The sequence below is a fragment of the Aythya ferina genome, assembly GCF_964211825.1.
Source record: "Aythya ferina genome assembly, chromosome: 19".
Taxonomy (NCBI): domain Eukaryota; kingdom Metazoa; phylum Chordata; class Aves; order Anseriformes; family Anatidae; genus Aythya; species Aythya ferina.
In genome coordinates, this window is record NC_140309.1 from 7,015,717 (window position 1) to 7,033,664 (window position 17,948).

Sequence of the window (17,948 nt, forward strand, 5' to 3'; positions counted from 1 at the left end):
CTCACATTTCCAGTCCTATCTCCCAAGCTGTTTCCAGAGGACATGAAAGGCTTTCATGCTGCCAGGTCAGTACACACTGTTTTACTTCATATGCTGAGCTCAGTTTGGCTGCATAACAAAAAAACAGCTCCATTCTTTAAGATCCTGCTCTCTGTGACTCATGGGTTAGCACTCGATTCCTATAATTCATTCGTAATGCAATGTATAATTTCAGGCCATCTGAGTCATCAAGATCTTAACATCCTACAGCCTGTTTCACCCTGTAGGTAACAGCTGCTTTAATGCATTGCCTTGTGAGGAGCTGAACTGTGAACGTGACACCAAATATACTGGAGCTTTCATACAGGGCTGCCCAATTTCCCAACAATAGGGAGCTAAAGCAGCTTATTCATGGACCAGAGGGGAAGTTTAACGATAAGAAAACAAAACTCTTTGGAGGTAGAACTTTCCTGTATGCTGCCCTGATTGATTTAATGTATTTACAGCTAAGCCTGGACAGCAAATTTCATCCTCAGTGTTTTTCAAATGGTCCAGAGAAAGAAAGGAATAAGCCACATTGTCCTTTGGCTGACAAATTCCAAGTATGCTGGTACCAATGTGATTTTTCTGGTTTTGTTTTTCTGATTATAGCCTTCCACGTAGCCACATGACTTGAAATAACTCCAAATTTCACCTGCTCCCCAGTGTACTGTATTCAGGTATAAGATGGACTCTGAAATCACAGTGAAATTGTAATGGTAGGGCTGTGCTGAAGACTGAAATCATTCACTGATAAACTAGTAGAATTGAGGCAGAAAAACACGTACATCTCCCTGCATGTCTCCGCTTGCCAGTGTGCTTCAAACCTCATCTATTGGGACAACTTCTGCATGCAAAACTAGTATTAAGTCTTTACAGATCATCTAATTCCTGCTGAGATAACTAAAGTCAGCCGTGATGGCATTCGTAATATCTATCTTTTACAGAGACCAACACTCTTGTTTTGCAAACGACAAGCAGCAGGGAAGGAAACAGAATAGTGGGCTCCACAATTTTAGAGAGCTTAGAGCAGCCCTTGGCTCCTAGGGGAACCAAGATTATGCAGCACATCGGAAAGGCAAGTTTGTTAGGAACTAAAACTGTAACAGAGCTCCCTAGGTTTATTCCCCCTCCCCCAAATTATTTAAACAGAGACCGCTTTCAGCCTGTTCCAAGAATCCCAGTCCACACCCTTGCCCATATAAAAAGAACAATATATCAGAGCCATCATACCTCCTTCTCACTATAGGAAATGTTTCTGATAGCACTCCACTCAAATGACTTATTTGGAGAGAACCTGTTATTAATGCTGTAGATATGAATACCTTTGGCATCAACTCCAAGTAGGAGATCTGTATGGTTTTTATTTTGCTTAAAAAAAAAAACAAAAACAAACAAAAAAAAAAAAAACACAGATATCAGTAAGTCCTATTTATAGTAACATAGAACAATTACAGACAAGAACCACAATTACTCTAATAAACGGATATTTGAATTTTTAAGAAAAGGCTGTTCCTACAAAACAGATTAGGACCATTGCTAGCACACCCAGCTGAATAAAGCAGCTCAAATTTCTAGTTTATTTATCCTTCTTCCTATTACATACCCAAGACCTTTGTCAAACGATAGAACATTCATGTTTACTGTTGTATTCACCTACCCAATTAACAGGTAAGTAAACCAAGTCAGGACAATCACTACAGAGCCCACCCACAGCAGAGAAAAGCAGAACCCAGGAGTCCCAACTCCAAGCCCCCTACACGACTTTTAAAACGACATTACCATCAAATACAGCAATAGCAAATTGCTAAAATAAAGTACTTACAGCAATGGGAAAATAATTGACACCATACATTTCCAAGTCTTGGGCAATTTTCAGGTAGTTCATCTCAGCTTCATCCCTAAAGAATAAGACCGATTACAGCAGGTGACTCCTATACAATCTTTCTGTCCTGACAGTGTATTTCCCAGTTCAAAAAGAATGCGCATTCTGGTCCTTTGTGCTTTCATTAATTTTACTGTCTTATCCTTAACAGAAAAAGGATGATAAAAAAAAAAATCTCTACAGAAGACAAAGCTGTATCCGTTTTTATTTGAGTCAGGTATAGTGCAATCTTTATTAAAATTCAAGTCCAGCCTTATCCTTGTATGTTAGTTTTGCCACTCCATTATCACCTCTTGGAGATCTACTCTACCACTATTTTCCATAACATGAGGATATTCCCTTCAGGAAGAGAGTTCGTTGAGAATGAGTGCTTTGGGCATAGTCCAAAGAAAAGTAAGTCTCTCCACCCATCGTTGTCTTCCCTCCAAACTGAGGCATCGAGTCTTGAGGAAAATATTCAGGAAAGATAGTGCTAAGAAGCATTTAGAACAGCCAAAGAAAAATTGAACTGAAGTATTAGGAATGGCTGCCTCTGGGTGCCAGCAGCTCCTACCTCACATTTAATTGAACTTCCAGGCATGCTGAATGTGTTAGAAGTAGCTGAACACCCACATGGAACCACACCAAAATTTGGTCCTGGAACTGCGATGCAATGTCTATACCACTTTGGTACCTTACTAAGTATGTGGACACCTTTTTGAACCATGCTTTTAACAAGGTATAAAATATCAGATTTTAAACATGTTAGGTTGTGAAGCCCAGCAAGAGCCTTCAACTTCCCTGTTTACTTCAAACCAAGTCCAGTTTACAAGCACTCAGTGCCCTACACAAGATACTTTTTACCCTGGGTGAATGGATGTTTTATCCCTTAGTAATAAACAAACCTAGCAGCGTAGCTTGGAACCCAGGATCTCTTTGCTCACTTACAAAATCCAAATTTCAATAAAGACAGCAAATAACTAGTTACTGAAACGTACAGGATTTCCAAAGAATGAAATTATTTCATACCTAGCAATACCCCTGTGCTCAGCATACCAAGCCGTAATCTTTTCTTCCCACATCTCTGCTGTCAACTGATACTGCCTGAGGACCTAGAGAGAAAGGAAGAAGTCTGTTTCCCTTTGAAGATACAAATACGTGTGCTTCCTCTCCCAGGCAATGTGAATGCAACCATGCAGTTCACAGCTTGGTCATTTCAGCAAGTTCAAGGCTAACACAATCAGTATCTAATGCTCTGGTTAGTCCCAAAGCAGTACCAGCTCTTCATCAAAGCACAGATTCAAAAGTTTGGTTTTATACAGAATAAAAACTTACCCGTTTGGGTAAAAGTTCATCATGGGCTAGGAAGCCTGGCTCATGAAAGTTTGGGTCGTAGTCACCATACTGTCCCAAGAAAGAAAAAAAGAGATTTCAGCTTGTTAGATGCAGAAAGCTGAAGAACTTTCTGGCTGCAGTTTGATGCAACTGCTCGAGACAGATGTTGTTTTGGTTCTCCCATATACAGTGTAAGGGTAATAAAACAGGCTCCCCTCATCTGAACCATCTGTGGAAGTCAGTTCCAGACTTTGTGCTATACATGTGGTTCCAGTGCAACCCCTAATGTAGCCTGTAACCTTACACTTCAGCCCTAGCCTGCACCTCTTGGTAACTGAAGATATAAAGGGATCTGCTGTGACTTTACACCCTTCTCTGAACTACGGAGTATGTTGTGGAGTGTAAGCTCACTTCCTCCTACTGTATGCAGGCTGGGCTGCTGCAGAGGGCCAGCTCTGCTAATTTGTGTTCCCCTCCTGCCATTTTATGAGCTGGGCTCTTGGTGGCATGAAGGTAACTATGTTGTGAAAGCTGCTAAAGAATATCACACCATTGTAAGCTCATGGTATCAGCACCTCTGTATCCTTGGACACTTTAATAGCAGGAAATAATTCCAATTCCGAGAAAAAATTACATTAAAATGCTACGTCAAAAGAAATCCTCTAAATTGTGAAAGCATAGTATAAAACAGCAAACTAATTTCTTCCTCAAATCCTTGTAATGGCATCTAATGCTTATTTTTCCAGCTGCACCTGTGCTTCCCAGCATGACCTATTTTAATAGCAAAGTTTAACACTTGTGTTTTACATACCACCCTGTATATGTGTTTGTTAAAAATAAATAAGAGCACTGCTATGCACAGACCTTGGCCTGAACAGCATAAGAAGCCAGTAAAACTGTTGCCTCTGGAGAGCAATAGATTTCTTCATCCAGTATCTGTTTCTTAACCTAAATCAGAAGAAAAAGGGAACAAGTTGAAGAAGCTCATACTCAAGACTTATGTCAGGCCTGAAATTAAATTAGACATGCCTGGACTATAACTTGGCACCAACCATCACAAGTTAACAGCAGCAACAAAGAGGCATTCAGAAACACAAGAAACCATAACATTACATTTAATGAAAATAACTTTTGGAGGTTAAAGTGTTTTAATTCTAAGTTCATAGAAGTGCCAGACAGCTATCTCCCCACATTTATATAGGGAGTCCTGTAAAAGAATCTGCTACAGAACACATTTATTATTTGCACTTCATTCCTTTTAGATTTTTTTTAATTTTTACTTCCTGCTTATGATACAGTTAGTTCTTCCTAAAGTTTGTACAGCACCATGAATAAATTAGTAAGTGCATTTTATCAGACGCTATCAAAAAACTACGGAACTACTGCAAGCACTTTCCTGAAATTTTTCTGCTAATGCCCCTTGCAGAGATTAGAGGCCTCATAGGGAAGGTATCTTTACTTCAGTCTAGCAGTACAAAATGACCTTTATTTCGTGGCTTCTATAGGATGCCAAAAAGCTAAAACCTGCCTGTAAATTATAGTCCTAGAAATAAGCATGAGAGCTGATGAAGTATTTCAATTTCAGAAAGACAATTCAATGAAAACATAATCAACTGTTGTATTTTCAATCACATTATTCAGCTTGGAATGACAGAAAAAGGCCTCTTCCATAAACCTGTGGAAAATTGTTAATATTGGTTCATTGGGCTTTTTATTATTCTTCCTTCATACAAACAGAATTAAGGACCTTTCTCACACTCCCTTTTATTACCGCCTCATTTCCCTGAATGAAGCTGTACCATTTTTACCTTCAGCATTGAATAAGAGCAGGTGTGCTCCTTAGCTATTGCAAATCATCGTAACTTCTTTGTATTTAGTCATACTAAATGTGCTACACCAAACAATCATTTGACCTGCCATCTAAAATAGCACTAAAGAGCTACACAACCACAACAAGAAAGATGTTTAGCTAGAAAAAACATTAGCTTTACAACATGTAACATATCCGAATTTTAGGTCAGGACAAACCTCTGGAGGTCACCTACTCAAAGCAAGTCCAACTAGACCAGATTGCTCAGGGATCTGTCCAGCTGCCTTTTGAATGTTGTCAAGGACAGAGATATTATACTAAAACCAGTAATAGAATCTTTAAAAGCTTTCCAGAAGAATGAAGGGCACCTCACAAAGAGAAACTGCCTAATAGAGCATTAGATTTATTCAGTTACAATGGTCTAAGTACAACAATAACATAGTGGCTTAAAAATAAAAGCATAGTAGAAATGGTAAAGAGTCTTTTAGCATTCTTTTCATTTTAGTACTCCATGGTGCTAGCATGATCAGAGGTGTAATAGCTTGTAAGACGTTGCTTGATTTTAAATATGTTGGGCAACTTTTACCTGGAAACCTGAAGAGGGAAGAAGAATAAATTAATCTTCCCAAATCTTCCTCTCAGGTGTAATGTATTTAGCCTACTAACAAGCACAAGATAAGAAAATTTTACATAATTCACAGTCTTAAGCATTTCCAAAAAGAAAAATTACTTGAGATAATGCTTGAGCTGCCTTTACAAAGACACTTAGAACTGTAGGTGCTGTGAACTGAAATGAACCATCAAGAAAGTTTTTCTTTCGAATTTAGTCTCGGGTGAGCACAATATATAACCTGAGTTATAGTACAGGGAAAATTCTTTCTAAGCTGTTAAAATGGAAAGAATGAAAAGACTTTTCTTCCAAATTGGAAAGCTCTGGCTTTCATACTCCTTGGTGCAAATAATACATTTCAGAATTGAGAACAACGTAAGATAAATCTCCTATAAGTGTCTGGGTGGGTTTTTTTTTTTGATCATTTCTATAAAGTAGTATAACAAAACATCCTTGTAAAAGGAGTAAGTTATCTAATCGTTAAACAGAAAATGTAGCTTTAGTCATTGATGTTTATTCACACATTTAGCAAAAAGACATTATGCCACTTTAACATCTAAGTCTGAATAGTGAGTAGAACTGAAATCTGTAAGCATCCAGATGTCTGTACATGTTTTTCCTATTGGCATCCAGGTGTGATCTTAAGTTCTTATAGCCAGGAAACTTTGCAAGTCCAAATTTGTTTCTGTCTTGTTTTTCTACTTTGGAATGAGAAGAATTTGCTAATTGCATATCTGCTAGTCAAGGCAGGTTCAAGGAGAAAACGTGAAAAGAAATCAGGATTAAAAGAGTAGGAAGAGTTCTGCCCCCCTCACTCCTTTCCAAACTTAGCTTAAGAAGCAAATTGGTTAAGGGTTCTGGTAAAATTATAGTTAGCTCGTTAACCTTTGGAATAACAGCATTTTCCCATTCCTTCATTAGCACATCCTCCTCAGGGAACCTGTGTATTTACTGTGTTTATTTACAGATGCAGACTGATTTTATTCCATAAGCCAACCTACTTGCACAGACACATCCTACTGAAAGCTACCGAATAAAGCAACATAGTGGAGCCTGTAACATTCAGAAGATTCCACAGCTACTCAGGAGAGAAGATGGATGGCAAAGATGTTGGAAAATACAGCTGACCACCAAGTGACCATCCCAAAAACTCAATGCTCATATAGCTACTGTTACAGCTATAGCCTATTGCTGCAGCTGTCTCTATGCTGCTTTAGTCCTGTTGAAACTTGTTACATAAGCAAACCTGTGTATTTCAGGATGGATATCAAATTGTGATCTTTTCCCCTACAATCCAAAAATAAGATCTAAAAAGGACAGGTTAGGTAGTTCTTGTTTTCTAGTGATTATGCCTTCTACAGTCTTACACAACAAGATCTTCCAGTAACCACCTGGACTATTTTTAGAAGCTTGGGAGTTTTAGTTTTAGGGGTAGATTGCAGTCATGAGTCTTGTTCCATCTGCAGCTGGTATCAGTGAAAAAAAACTTACTGTCCCCAAGTGCTTATCACCATTCCTTTCCTCTTCTTCACCTTCACGACTGCCACCATAATTGCTGTGTAGTCACTCCCTCGCACAGTTCATACACCTAATAACAGGTCTCTTCTAATCCTTCTCGTTTTGAAAGAACCAGGTTAAGGAATGGTTACTCAAGAGCACCAGCAGCTCTAAGAGAAGATGACAAGGAGCTTTTGAGACTCTTCAGTTTAGCTGCAGCCAGAGCAGACCAGGTGACACAGTCCTCAAGATGACTCTTGAAGCTGATAAAAACGGGGACTTCACTCTATACTTCTCACCCCTGAACAGTTAGGGCAGGAACCTTAAGAAACTAATTCCCAGACCAACAACTTTAGGCAGTGCTCCAAAAAGGGCAGGAAGCATAGTAAAATGTGCACTGTGGTTACCCTTAAGTGGTATATGGATGGCTTAAAATCTAACATAAGAAGAACCTTCACAGAGTTCAGAAAACAGAATACTTGTAACAGATAAACGCAGAAGCTGGTCAGGATGTCCTAATTATGCTGGGGAAAAGAGCCCTGGTGTCTGCATGGCAGTAGAAATAAACGAACAAATAAATCTAAGATTACTTGTCCTCTGAGTGTGAAAATATCAGGACCAGTTATGAAAGCACCTCTGAGAGTGGCTATGGAGAAGCTGCTCAATCAGAAATACAACACGGGAACAGGCAGACTTGGCTCAAAAAGTTCCAAACCATATGGAGTTTCTTCCCAAAATTAAAAATTGAATATGACCAACACTGCTACCTCTTCTCCCCGATTCACACTCTAAACCTCAGTAAAAGTGGGAAGCTTTCTAAGGTCTACACACACTTCAAAGTTAAAGGGTCACTAATTTGTAACTGATGTACTTTTCCTTGCCCCACCTCAAAGAGTATCAATCCCTGGGTATAGAATTCACATCTCCAAAATGTTTGGTTTTGCAGCCTTCCTTCTACCATTAGCTTCAACACTAAAGTTCTTCAAGCAGTGCCACCCTTGCACGTTTTTTGTTGTGTTTTTGTTTTCTTTAGGACACTGACTACAAGGAGTAAAGCAAGTCTGGAATATTCAGGTGCAAAATTACCACTGGAGCTGCTAGGTGTAAAAATCATTTTACATGAAACTACAGGTCCCAGTAATGGAACTCCCATTCCTAGCACAAGCAGTACGAGAAGCCATCATGAGAACAAAAGACTGCAGAAGGCAAACATTCAACTTATCATCATACAAAACCACAGTAGCCAGGAGAGATGTTTGTATTTTATAAAAAATAGATATTTACATAGACAATGATATGGCTGAAGCCAGCAGAGTCATTCTGAGACTAACAACAGCCAACAAGATCAAAGACATTATAAGGGGACTGGGGTGAACACAGAAGAAATTAATGGTTTAAGAAATGTTCCTGACCTGAAGGAAGAATAAATGCTGGGTAATTTCCTGTAACAGTTCCTCTTCTACCTTCTCGGGGTAGAATTTAGCCAAAAAATGAAAGCTAATGGGATCTTCTTTGGGGATTTCTTGATCTAAAACCTGCTTAAAGATAAAACAAAAATCAGCAGTAAAAATGGTACAGAAATGTCTCAAACTATTATTCCAGAGGAAAATCAGAAGGCAGCTAATAATCCAGTTAAGGCAGCATTTCCATGTTCTAGAAGGAAGGGCAATGCTGAGCTTTAATGTATTGACAATAAATGCATATAGTGGTGATTATATGAATATGTGCATATATTATATATTATGAAGAAGTGCATATAGTGGTAACACTTCAGACAAAACCTTAAACAAGAAGATTGCATAACACAATGAAATTCAATTCTAAAAAAAATGATATAATCTAGAATTATGGGTTGTCATTTAACACATTCCTTTAGCTCCTGAGCTTAAAGAAAAAGTAAGTCATTTAGGAGCTGAAGATTGCAGGTTACTATTTTTGTTTTCTGTACCTTTTTGTCCATCTTTAACCAGGTGCACATTCCCTTCATTGTATACTGCAAACCAAAGAACCAGGTCTCCCTTAAACCAAGTGCTCGGCACACCAAGTCAAACAAGTCCTTTCCCTTCCACTTCATCTAGAAAAGAAAAAGAAAATAATACAAAACATATTTATCCTGACTGAACTTGCCGCATTTTTGGCGAGCAAACCAGGTTACCATTTGCCTTTCCCCTACAAACTATTATTTCACCTTTAGCTTGACAAAGAAACATGCCTACTGCTGCCTACAGCAAAGGTACATGAGCTGTAATGTTCTACTTCCTCTTCCTTTCCTCCAAAGATTCAAAGCTGCAGGCATTTAATCACAGCATCAAGCACTTTATGAGCAGAGGGAATGAGGATTGTACTACTGATCTCCTAGGACCCAGCAAAGCTTTATTAATATTTGTAAAAATCTTATTCAACAGTTTACACAAATTAAAGAGTCTTGAGAGAAGGCCAGGGGGAAATCAAAGGAGTGTCAAGGCACAGAGTAGAAATGCCAAACAATCAAAGCAAATCCATCTTTCACATACCTCAGCTATTTCAGTGGCAACAAGCCAAGCCTTTATGCTACTCTGATTTAAATGAGCAGGAGTCTGTCTTCTTGGAGTAGGATTTAGTGTGCAGTATAGTCGGGATCTTTTTTTTATACAGTAAAAAAAAAAAAAAAAAAAAAAAAGCAATCTAATCTAATTTACTAGTCTAGCTCCATAGAGAACAGAAACTTTGATTAAAGGTCCCAAAATTCGCACACACATGATGTCTCATTTTTCACTGAAGAGGTTGCACATCTGTTTCTTCTGTTTGGCTACATATTAAAAGATGATTTTGTCTCATTGCAGGGTCAGCCACTAAACTCAATGGCAAAAAAAAAAAAAAAAAAAAAACACTTCAGGGCATTATTTGGATGGAAAGCAGGATATCCACCCAGAAAAAAAGCAGTACTGGGGGAGAGTGAGTGATAGCAAAGGAAAGAATATATCAAGCTGGATTTGCTAACAGGATTCTGAGCTCTGAACCAAATTTTCCAAATTCTATTTTCACAACCCTGCTTGCAAGTACTTTAGATCTGTATGTTACAGAAGTCCAGTGCTTTTGACTAGTATATTGTCTCTGAGGGATCAAGTAAATGAAATATTAAATGCCCCACAACAGTCATCTCTCTCATTAAAATTGCTATCCTAGTGGACTTTAGTTTTCTAGCTTGCCTTCTCAAAGTAATTGCGCTTTTTTTTTTTTTTTTTTTTTTTGCTTTTGTTGGATGATTAGGAATTAATCAGGCACAGTTCTGTCTCCTCAACACTGCAGCCCAATTCATTTATCAATCGATCGCTTGCTATATATGTATTCTTCCACATTTTTCTGCAGTCTATCCAATTTACTAGAGAGCCATAATTAATAGAAGAAAAGCTAACTTTTACAGTTGATCATTTTTCTCTCATACCCAGATAAGATGTAAGCCAGCCATTACAGCTAAAGAAAGAAACTGGAGTTTACAGATGGCGAATCACATTTGAAGAGAATTTCCCAGATCAACAAACGTGGAGCACCATTTTATACGTTAGTGTATAAGCAACATCTTAGGACCAGCTCTGAACAGACTTGTTTCTCCAGGCCTGCATCTTAAAGAACCTTGTCACATTCAAAAAAATTTGGCTTTTAAATGATAGCTATGGCTTTTCAGAAAATTTTCATAGAATCATAGAATCATAGAATCATAGAATCATAGAATCATAGAATATCCTGAGTTGGAAGGGACCCTTAAGGATCATCAAGTCCAACTCTCGACACCGCACAGGTCTACCCAAAAGTTCAGACCATGTGCCTAAGTTCACAGTCCAATCTCTTCTTAAATTCAGACAGGCTCGGTGCAGTGACCACTTCCCTGGGGAGCCTGTTCCAGTGTGCAACCACCCTCTCTGTGAAGAACCCCCTCCTGACGTCCAGCCTAAATTTCCCCTGCCTCAACTTAACCCCGTTCCCGCGGGTCCTGTCACTGGTGTTAATGGAGAAAAGGTCTCCTGCCTCTTGACAACCCCTTACGAGGAAGTTGTAGACTGCGATGAGGTCTCCCCTCAGCCTCCTCTTCTCCAGGCTGAACAGGCCCAGTGACCTCAGCCGTTCCTCGTACGTCTTCCCCTCCAGGCCTTTCACCATCTTCGTAGCCCTCCTCTGGACACTTTCCAACAGTTTCATGTCCTTTTTATACTGTGGTGCCCAGAACTGCACACAGTACTCGAGGTGAGGCCGCACCAGCGCAGAGTAGAGCGGGACAATCACCTCCCTTGACCTACTAGCGATGCCGTTCTTGATGCACCCCAGGATACGATTGGCCCTCCTGGCTGCCAGGGCACACTGCTGGCTCATATTCAACTTGCTGTCTACCACGACCCCCAGATCCCTCTCTTCTAGGCTGCTCTCCAGCGTCTCATCGCCCAGTCTGTACATGCAGCCAGGGTTTCCCCGTCCCAGGTGCAGGACCCGGCACTTGCTCTTATTGAACTTCATGCGGTTGGTGATCGCCCAGCTCTCCAACCTGTCCAGATCCCTCTGCAAGGCCTTTACGCCCTCATTTGAGTCCACAACTCCTCCAAGTTTGGTGTCATCAGCAAACTTGCTCAAAATACCCTCTATTCCTACATCCAGATCGTTTATAAAAATATTGAAAAGTACCGGCCCTAAAATGGAGCCTTGAGGGACCCCACTGGTGACCGCCCGCCAGCCTGACGCAGCTCCATTTACCATAACCCTTTGGGCCCTGCCCGTTAGCCAATTGCTCACCCAGCGTATGATGTTTTTATTTAGCTGTTTCAAGGGTACATCTTGCTAATATAAAGGGCAATCTCCAACTTTCCAGCATTTTTCTGAGAGCTCTTACCTCACAGCTGAATTCCATTTCAGCATCCACTGTTATAATTTTGACTTTAAACGTCTTTGGTTGTTTCTTCTTCAGGCCTCGGATAGACATATTTTTCAGTTTATGAGGACAGCCACACCTGAAATCAAACATAGCTGCATTTAGGGCTAGAAATTCAGTAATTTTCTTGGCTATATTTCAAAGTAGGATGAGTTCAAACTTGCAGAATAAAGTCAGCCTTAAATACAAGCAGTCTCTGGATGTTTGTGTCCAAGAAGATGCTCAAAGCCGTAATTATGTCAAAACAAAAAAAAAATTTAGTTTGACCTGGGGATTTACTCCCTAAAAATTGCTCTAAAATATTGTTCTTGTCTTTCCCTGAGACCTGGGCAAATATTACCTTCCTACAGTACTAGAAACAACCTCATTCAGACCTTACACTGCAAGATCTAGGGGACTGCTTCTCACTACAGCTGAGGACATCTAGGGAACCTCCAGTCCAGCCCTCATGCTCCATACAATCACCTGTGTCCAGGCAATTCAGTGCTCTCTTGCAGTGAAACTCTGCAATGGATGAATATTCAGTTTCACCAAAAGTAGAACATGACAAATGTCAGCAAATTAGACATTCCTCATCACTTTTATACATCCAAACAAAATTCTCTTCCTCAAGGTCTCTGCTGTATGTACTGCTGTGTCAGTACTCTAAATGCATCAGTGGAAGCACTGCGTGTAAAAGAGCCACATCACACAAAAACTTACTATATCAAACCCAACTCAATACTTTTCCATCAGTTGTCTCCTTGAGAAACCATCCTATCAAGTTTCTTGACATCATAAAATCTTAGCTCCCTGAAATTATACAAATGCCAGAAATATATCCAGTGAAATGAAGCTGAATCTGCCCATTTCTTTTAGACATATAAACACACAATGATGAAAGCTACTTAGAGCACCATTTTTTTCCAGTGCTTCTTCTTCTGAGGTGAAATTGATACAGTTTTGCAGAAGCCTACAGAAAATTTCTTCACAAATTTTATATTCTGAATGCACTTGACTGCATGCCATCAAAAAAAAAAAAAAAAAAAAAGACACGTGTTATTTCCGTTGTCATGAGGATTTTGTTTATATCAGCCAAGCCAAACGTTGGAAGTTGGGGTTAAATGGTAGTGTGAATCCACACTCTGCAGCACAAATCAGCCTGTAATTTTTTCTTCTTGTATTTACTTTATAAAATTAACAGCTCAGTCTTGCACAACCCAGTTAGAATCTGTGAACTATATAGGTCAAGAAGAGGCAGAGGTATTATTGGTTTCCTACAATGTAAGACTATTACAGGGTGGCAGACTTCCAACCTCTTCCTAAGCAATTCCAAAATAAAGTTCTAGTTCAAACTGAAAAGTATTTGTCTGTACCTTCCAGTATTTTATAAAATATCTTGTCTCTTTCTTCTCTTCTGCTAAGCTTTTAATCGGCTTACAAATACATTGGTCATTTTCCACTTACTTTACTTGTGCCCCTCATCCAAGAATTTCAGATGGCTAAATAGGAGGTAAAATATATACAGAAGTTTTTCTTTTTGACTTGTAAGGAAGCTGAGGCAGAGAACAGATAAATCAGGTGCCAAATCACATGGACATCAGCCAGACTTGAACAAGTACTTGTGGCAACTCAGAGTGGGGAAAAGAAGCTCAGGAGAAAATTCATCTTTCCGACACCACTGAGACCAGCTGAGGTGTTCTCTCCCTCCAGTTGGGGCTGATAAAGCTTCTGCTGAAGTCTTGTGTCCAGTTTGAGGCAACACACTTCAAGATAGATGATGGGATGACTGGAGAGAATCCAAAGCAGAGCACCAAGGGCTAGAAAATAATCTGTAGTAAAACGAAAGTACTGGTTAGTACAGAGAAGGGACAAGTGTAATGAGATATGATAATGCCTGCTGTACATGACCACAGTGGTTAGGACAAGGAATAATGGGCTTAATTAAATTGCAGCAAGTCACACACTGAGAAAAAAATCACTAACCAGAATACTATAATGCTGGAAAAGTATGGAAGTTCTGTCTTTCTGAACAAGTTAGATAAACTTCTGCCTGCAACAGCATGACAGTATGTGCCCCCACCTCAAGACACATCCCTAAAGCACTTTTCCTGATTAGTCCTCCTGCTGGTGCCTGCCAACAGTGCTAGAAGAGGACAGCTCAAACTGCAAAGAATTAGGGTAAACTGGTGAGTGTCAGGGATCTTAACACATGGGAGGCATATCCAAAGAAAAAACAAATCCCTTCACCCTCGGGGTATCCCCCTTATCCTGGGGGAATACTTTTATTTAGAGGAGTGCAAAGCAGATCTCACCACTGAGTGCATTTCCTCTAATTTAGGCAACATCTCAGTGCACAGTGCTGAGCAGAACACAGGTCCTGTTTAGCATACAAAGGTGTTTTCAATTAAAGGGAAAGGAATGCTTAAAAACCACAAAATCACCATAGTAGTATGGTGTAATACGACCACAGTAATATCGACAGGGAGAGCACCATGTGAAGGCATCCAAACCAGCAGTAATTACACCAGTAATTTTTTGATCCCTAATCTGCAAGCTGCAGCAGAGCTAACAGCAAAGTTATGTTTTAACCTGTTACATTCCAAAGCTCTCCCTTGCTCATTTTTCTTCAAAACCAGAGAATTACTGTAAATATTTTTACCATGGGATATAGCAGTTAGAGCACTAGAACTACGAACCACTATGGAGTACTGGGCACAAACCCTTCTTAAATTAGCTCTAGAAGAAACATCAGTGGCTGCAGACAAAAAGAGAAAAAACTTCATAATTCATTTTTAACGTGTAATTTGAATCAGCCAATTCAGTTAAATAGGAACTTGGAGTTTGGGCCAGTACAGAACATTCTCAAAGAGTTTCATATGGAAAATGCTGAACAGATAAAATAGAACTATTTCAGAAGAATGTACTAATTTTCTCAAAATATGACAAAAACACCAGAGCCCTTCATTCTGACTTTGAAGTTATTTCTTTTTTTCTTATATAACCTGGTTGAAATGACAATATAATTTGTTCAACATTTCCAATAGCATTTTTTTCCCTTTCCAGAATTTTTATTCCATGGAAAAGTACATTCTGACTCACAGTGAAAAGACATTTTTGAATATCAAATTTTCCCAAGAAATGTAAACGGCATTTTAATCAATAGTACTGGTAAAGAAATAGGAAAGGTTTTCACACCAGATAGGTTAAAAGAACATCAGATACTGACAACATAAGCAAAAGCACTTAACAGTGAAGTTTTTGGAAAAAACTTTTTCATATAAATCTTGCCAAATAAGGCAATCTGGGTTTGCAATCTTTTGTTTAAATGCAGAAGAGATACACTCTCTAGATACTTGCTAATAACAACGTTTAGCTGTGAATCATGTGCAGCTTGTTTCAAGGCAATTTCTGTCAGCGAGCTCCAGTGATTTATTTCTGCAGTTGCCAGAGGCATCAAAGCTCAGGAGTCAGAAGCAGCAAAATGGAATAGATTAGAGCATGTCATAACCTTACCAAATACCATATTAATCCAAAAGAGGGCAGGGTGATAACTTTCCAGCCCAGCCAGAATGTGGGAACACATAGTTCAGAAACCGTGAATGTCCACAGCTTTTCTTGCACCTTATGAAAACTAACAGAAAGATGATAAAAAACTTTGCTTGATGAGGGGAACAGTGATGAGGAATATAATTGGCAGGATCTAAACGGTCCAGATGCTGCCTTTTAGCATGTTCAAGAGGAAAGAACTGACATCCACCAGCTCTAACTGGGTTATAATCTTCCCCATTCTTGACCATAAGAAACCAGCACCTGAGCAAAACGTGGGGGAAGGAAGCTGGGAACAACAAGCAATAGCAAGAATAACTGGCAAGGCGACTCTTGCAATGACTGATGCTTATCTCTATCACTACACTAGATGGGCTGTCGTGCTCAACAACTACACTACACAATTTGTCAAAATGGGAAATAACCCACCCAATAGATACCACTTCCAGCATTTCCCAAAACGTACAAAGCAAATGAAACCACCACCCCTCCAAAAGTTCAATAAATTCCAGAATTCAGTACGTTACAGAGACAGACGCTGAGCAATACCTCAATGAGCAAGCTGTAATTAACCTTGCCAAGAGTGAGAGTACTATTCACTTTCAGTTTGGCATTTCCAAGGTAAATGGACGGTTCGCAGTGCTCTCCACAGGATATAAAGATTTCCCTTCACACAGGGCTTGCTCCCAGTGACTGTGCCTGAGGTGTTACTATCCAATCACGCTTTGGACAGTCAAACATCTGTTTTCACTGACACAAACACAAAAAGTCAGCATCACTTTTAAGGTGAGACCTCTCATCTGTGTACAGGCTAAGAAGAAATGGAAACTGTTAGACCCTGCTTAAAAAAGCAGTCTGTCCTCCCAGGTTAAGGTCCAGCACATTGCCCAGGGGCAGCACACGTGCCTTTGCTCGAAAAGTCCTTACAAGCCTGAAACGTAAAACCCCAGGGAGTTCAATGGGGTTTAAAGAAGCAAGGTTCAGGAAGCACTTTAAGAGACACCACCAGAAGATGCTTGATGCATCAAGTGCAAAAGCACATTACCACGGATACTACTACACACTGAAAGTCTCTTGTCATTGCCAAAACATTTACTGCAACTCTTAGCTGTAAATTCCCCCGGCTCATTAGGTTTCTCCCAGTTCCTGAATTTCTACACTTAAGCTCAGGAATTAATGCAAGCAAACTGAGCACAGACAGTAAAGGAAAAGCGCTGTGGGCTTTTTACAGCTGTTGACTCACTCCTGAGTGTGTTCCTTGTCCTACCTATGAAACAATTTAAGCAAAGAATTCACCCTGTTTTAAAATGGGTCAGTGATACAAATGTTGTTCTTACCTCTCAATCAAAAAGAAGTTATCTAAAGTCACCGGTTGAAATCAGAGTTACTTCACAGATCATTTTCTGAACGAAGATAAGAAGAAAAAAAAATCTTTTTAATCCAAAATCCCTTATTTTTCAGCAGACATCAATGTCCAGCCCTCGCACGTTCTGCCACGGAAAATAAAATCCAAGAACAACTTTTATAGTTGATCTCCTTCCCTTTGTTCCCCATGAACTGCAGCATGTTAGCGCCCTCTGAAAAATCAAAGAATCGCTTTCCCAGGTGATATGAAGGGCTCTTAACCATTTCCTGCCTGTGCCAGCAAGACTCCTCCCAACTTCTCTCCACTGCAATTCAGGCAGCAAAGTAAATTAGGAGAATTTACTGAATCTTATCTTGGGTATCTGTAAGGACTGATAGCGAACTTGCAGACTTCTTTAACAGTGTTTGATCGAATTATTTCAACAGTGTCTGCAGCTGTACGAACAGCCTGGGCTGCCCATGCCCAGCCACCTTAAGGAGGGAAGCTGCAGCGTTGTCCTAGCAGGTAGGTGTCATTCCCTGCCTGCCCCTTCCTGTGTGGGACAATAAAGCCTGAACAGAACAAGCCTGGAAAGGTGGGCATCAGATTGCTTGCCAGCGTTAAACGGGTGAAACTAATAAAAAAAAAAAGTAGTTTTTAAAATGAGATAGCCTCTGCTTGGCACTGAGGCTGACAGGAGGAAACTACCTGAAGCACTAGGGCACGGCCAAGGGATTTTACACTGCTCTATTTGTAAGGTGTTTGTTTTTTTTCAGACGCTGATTTCACAGATTTAAACTGAATTTCTCCCAAAATAGGGACAATCGAGAGCAAGAAGCCAGTGCTCAATGGAGATATCCCACTTCTTTGAGGTTTACGCAGAAAACCCACAACATTCGGGTCATTTACACAAACACAAGAGCCAGCAACACTTAGTTCCTGTGAGGGCAAAGCGGGATGCCAGCCGCTCGCATACCCACACGGGGCTCTGCCCAGCAGCAAGGGGCACAAAATGGCGGCCCCACCCTCACACCCCCCAGCACG

The 17,948-nt window shown here is 40.0% G+C and overlaps 1 protein-coding gene across 8 annotated transcripts in view; it reads right to left on the reverse strand.

Annotated features, from left to right (window-relative positions):
* LOC311421338 (merlin-like) overlaps positions 1 to 17,948 on the reverse strand; it is a 39,337-nt gene that overhangs the window by 8,541 nt on the left and 12,848 nt on the right. Inside the window, exons 1-11 of one of the 8 annotated variants that reach the window (XM_084493094.1) lie at positions 17,268 to 17,916; positions 16,897 to 16,962; positions 13,478 to 13,842; positions 11,993 to 12,110; positions 9,083 to 9,208; positions 8,547 to 8,672; positions 4,082 to 4,165; positions 3,218 to 3,286; positions 2,912 to 2,994; positions 1,844 to 1,919; positions 1,252 to 1,389 (exon numbers count right to left, since the gene is read on the reverse strand). In XM_084493094.1, the coding sequence (XP_084349220.1) occupies positions 1,252 to 1,389; positions 1,844 to 1,919; positions 2,912 to 2,994; positions 3,218 to 3,286; positions 4,082 to 4,165; positions 8,547 to 8,672; positions 9,083 to 9,208; positions 11,993 to 12,082 (792 nt within the window). In that variant the 5' untranslated portion in view covers positions 12,083 to 12,110; positions 13,478 to 13,842; positions 16,897 to 16,962; positions 17,268 to 17,916. Of the gene's footprint in view, positions 1 to 1,251; positions 1,390 to 1,843; positions 1,920 to 2,911; positions 2,995 to 3,217; positions 3,287 to 4,081; positions 4,166 to 8,546; positions 8,673 to 9,082; positions 9,209 to 11,992; positions 12,111 to 12,733; positions 12,901 to 13,386; positions 13,843 to 16,108; positions 16,310 to 16,896; positions 17,917 to 17,948 lie in introns of those variants that run through there. The other 7 variants (XM_084493098.1, XM_084493097.1, XM_084493095.1 and 4 more) reach the window with 7 other exon arrangements.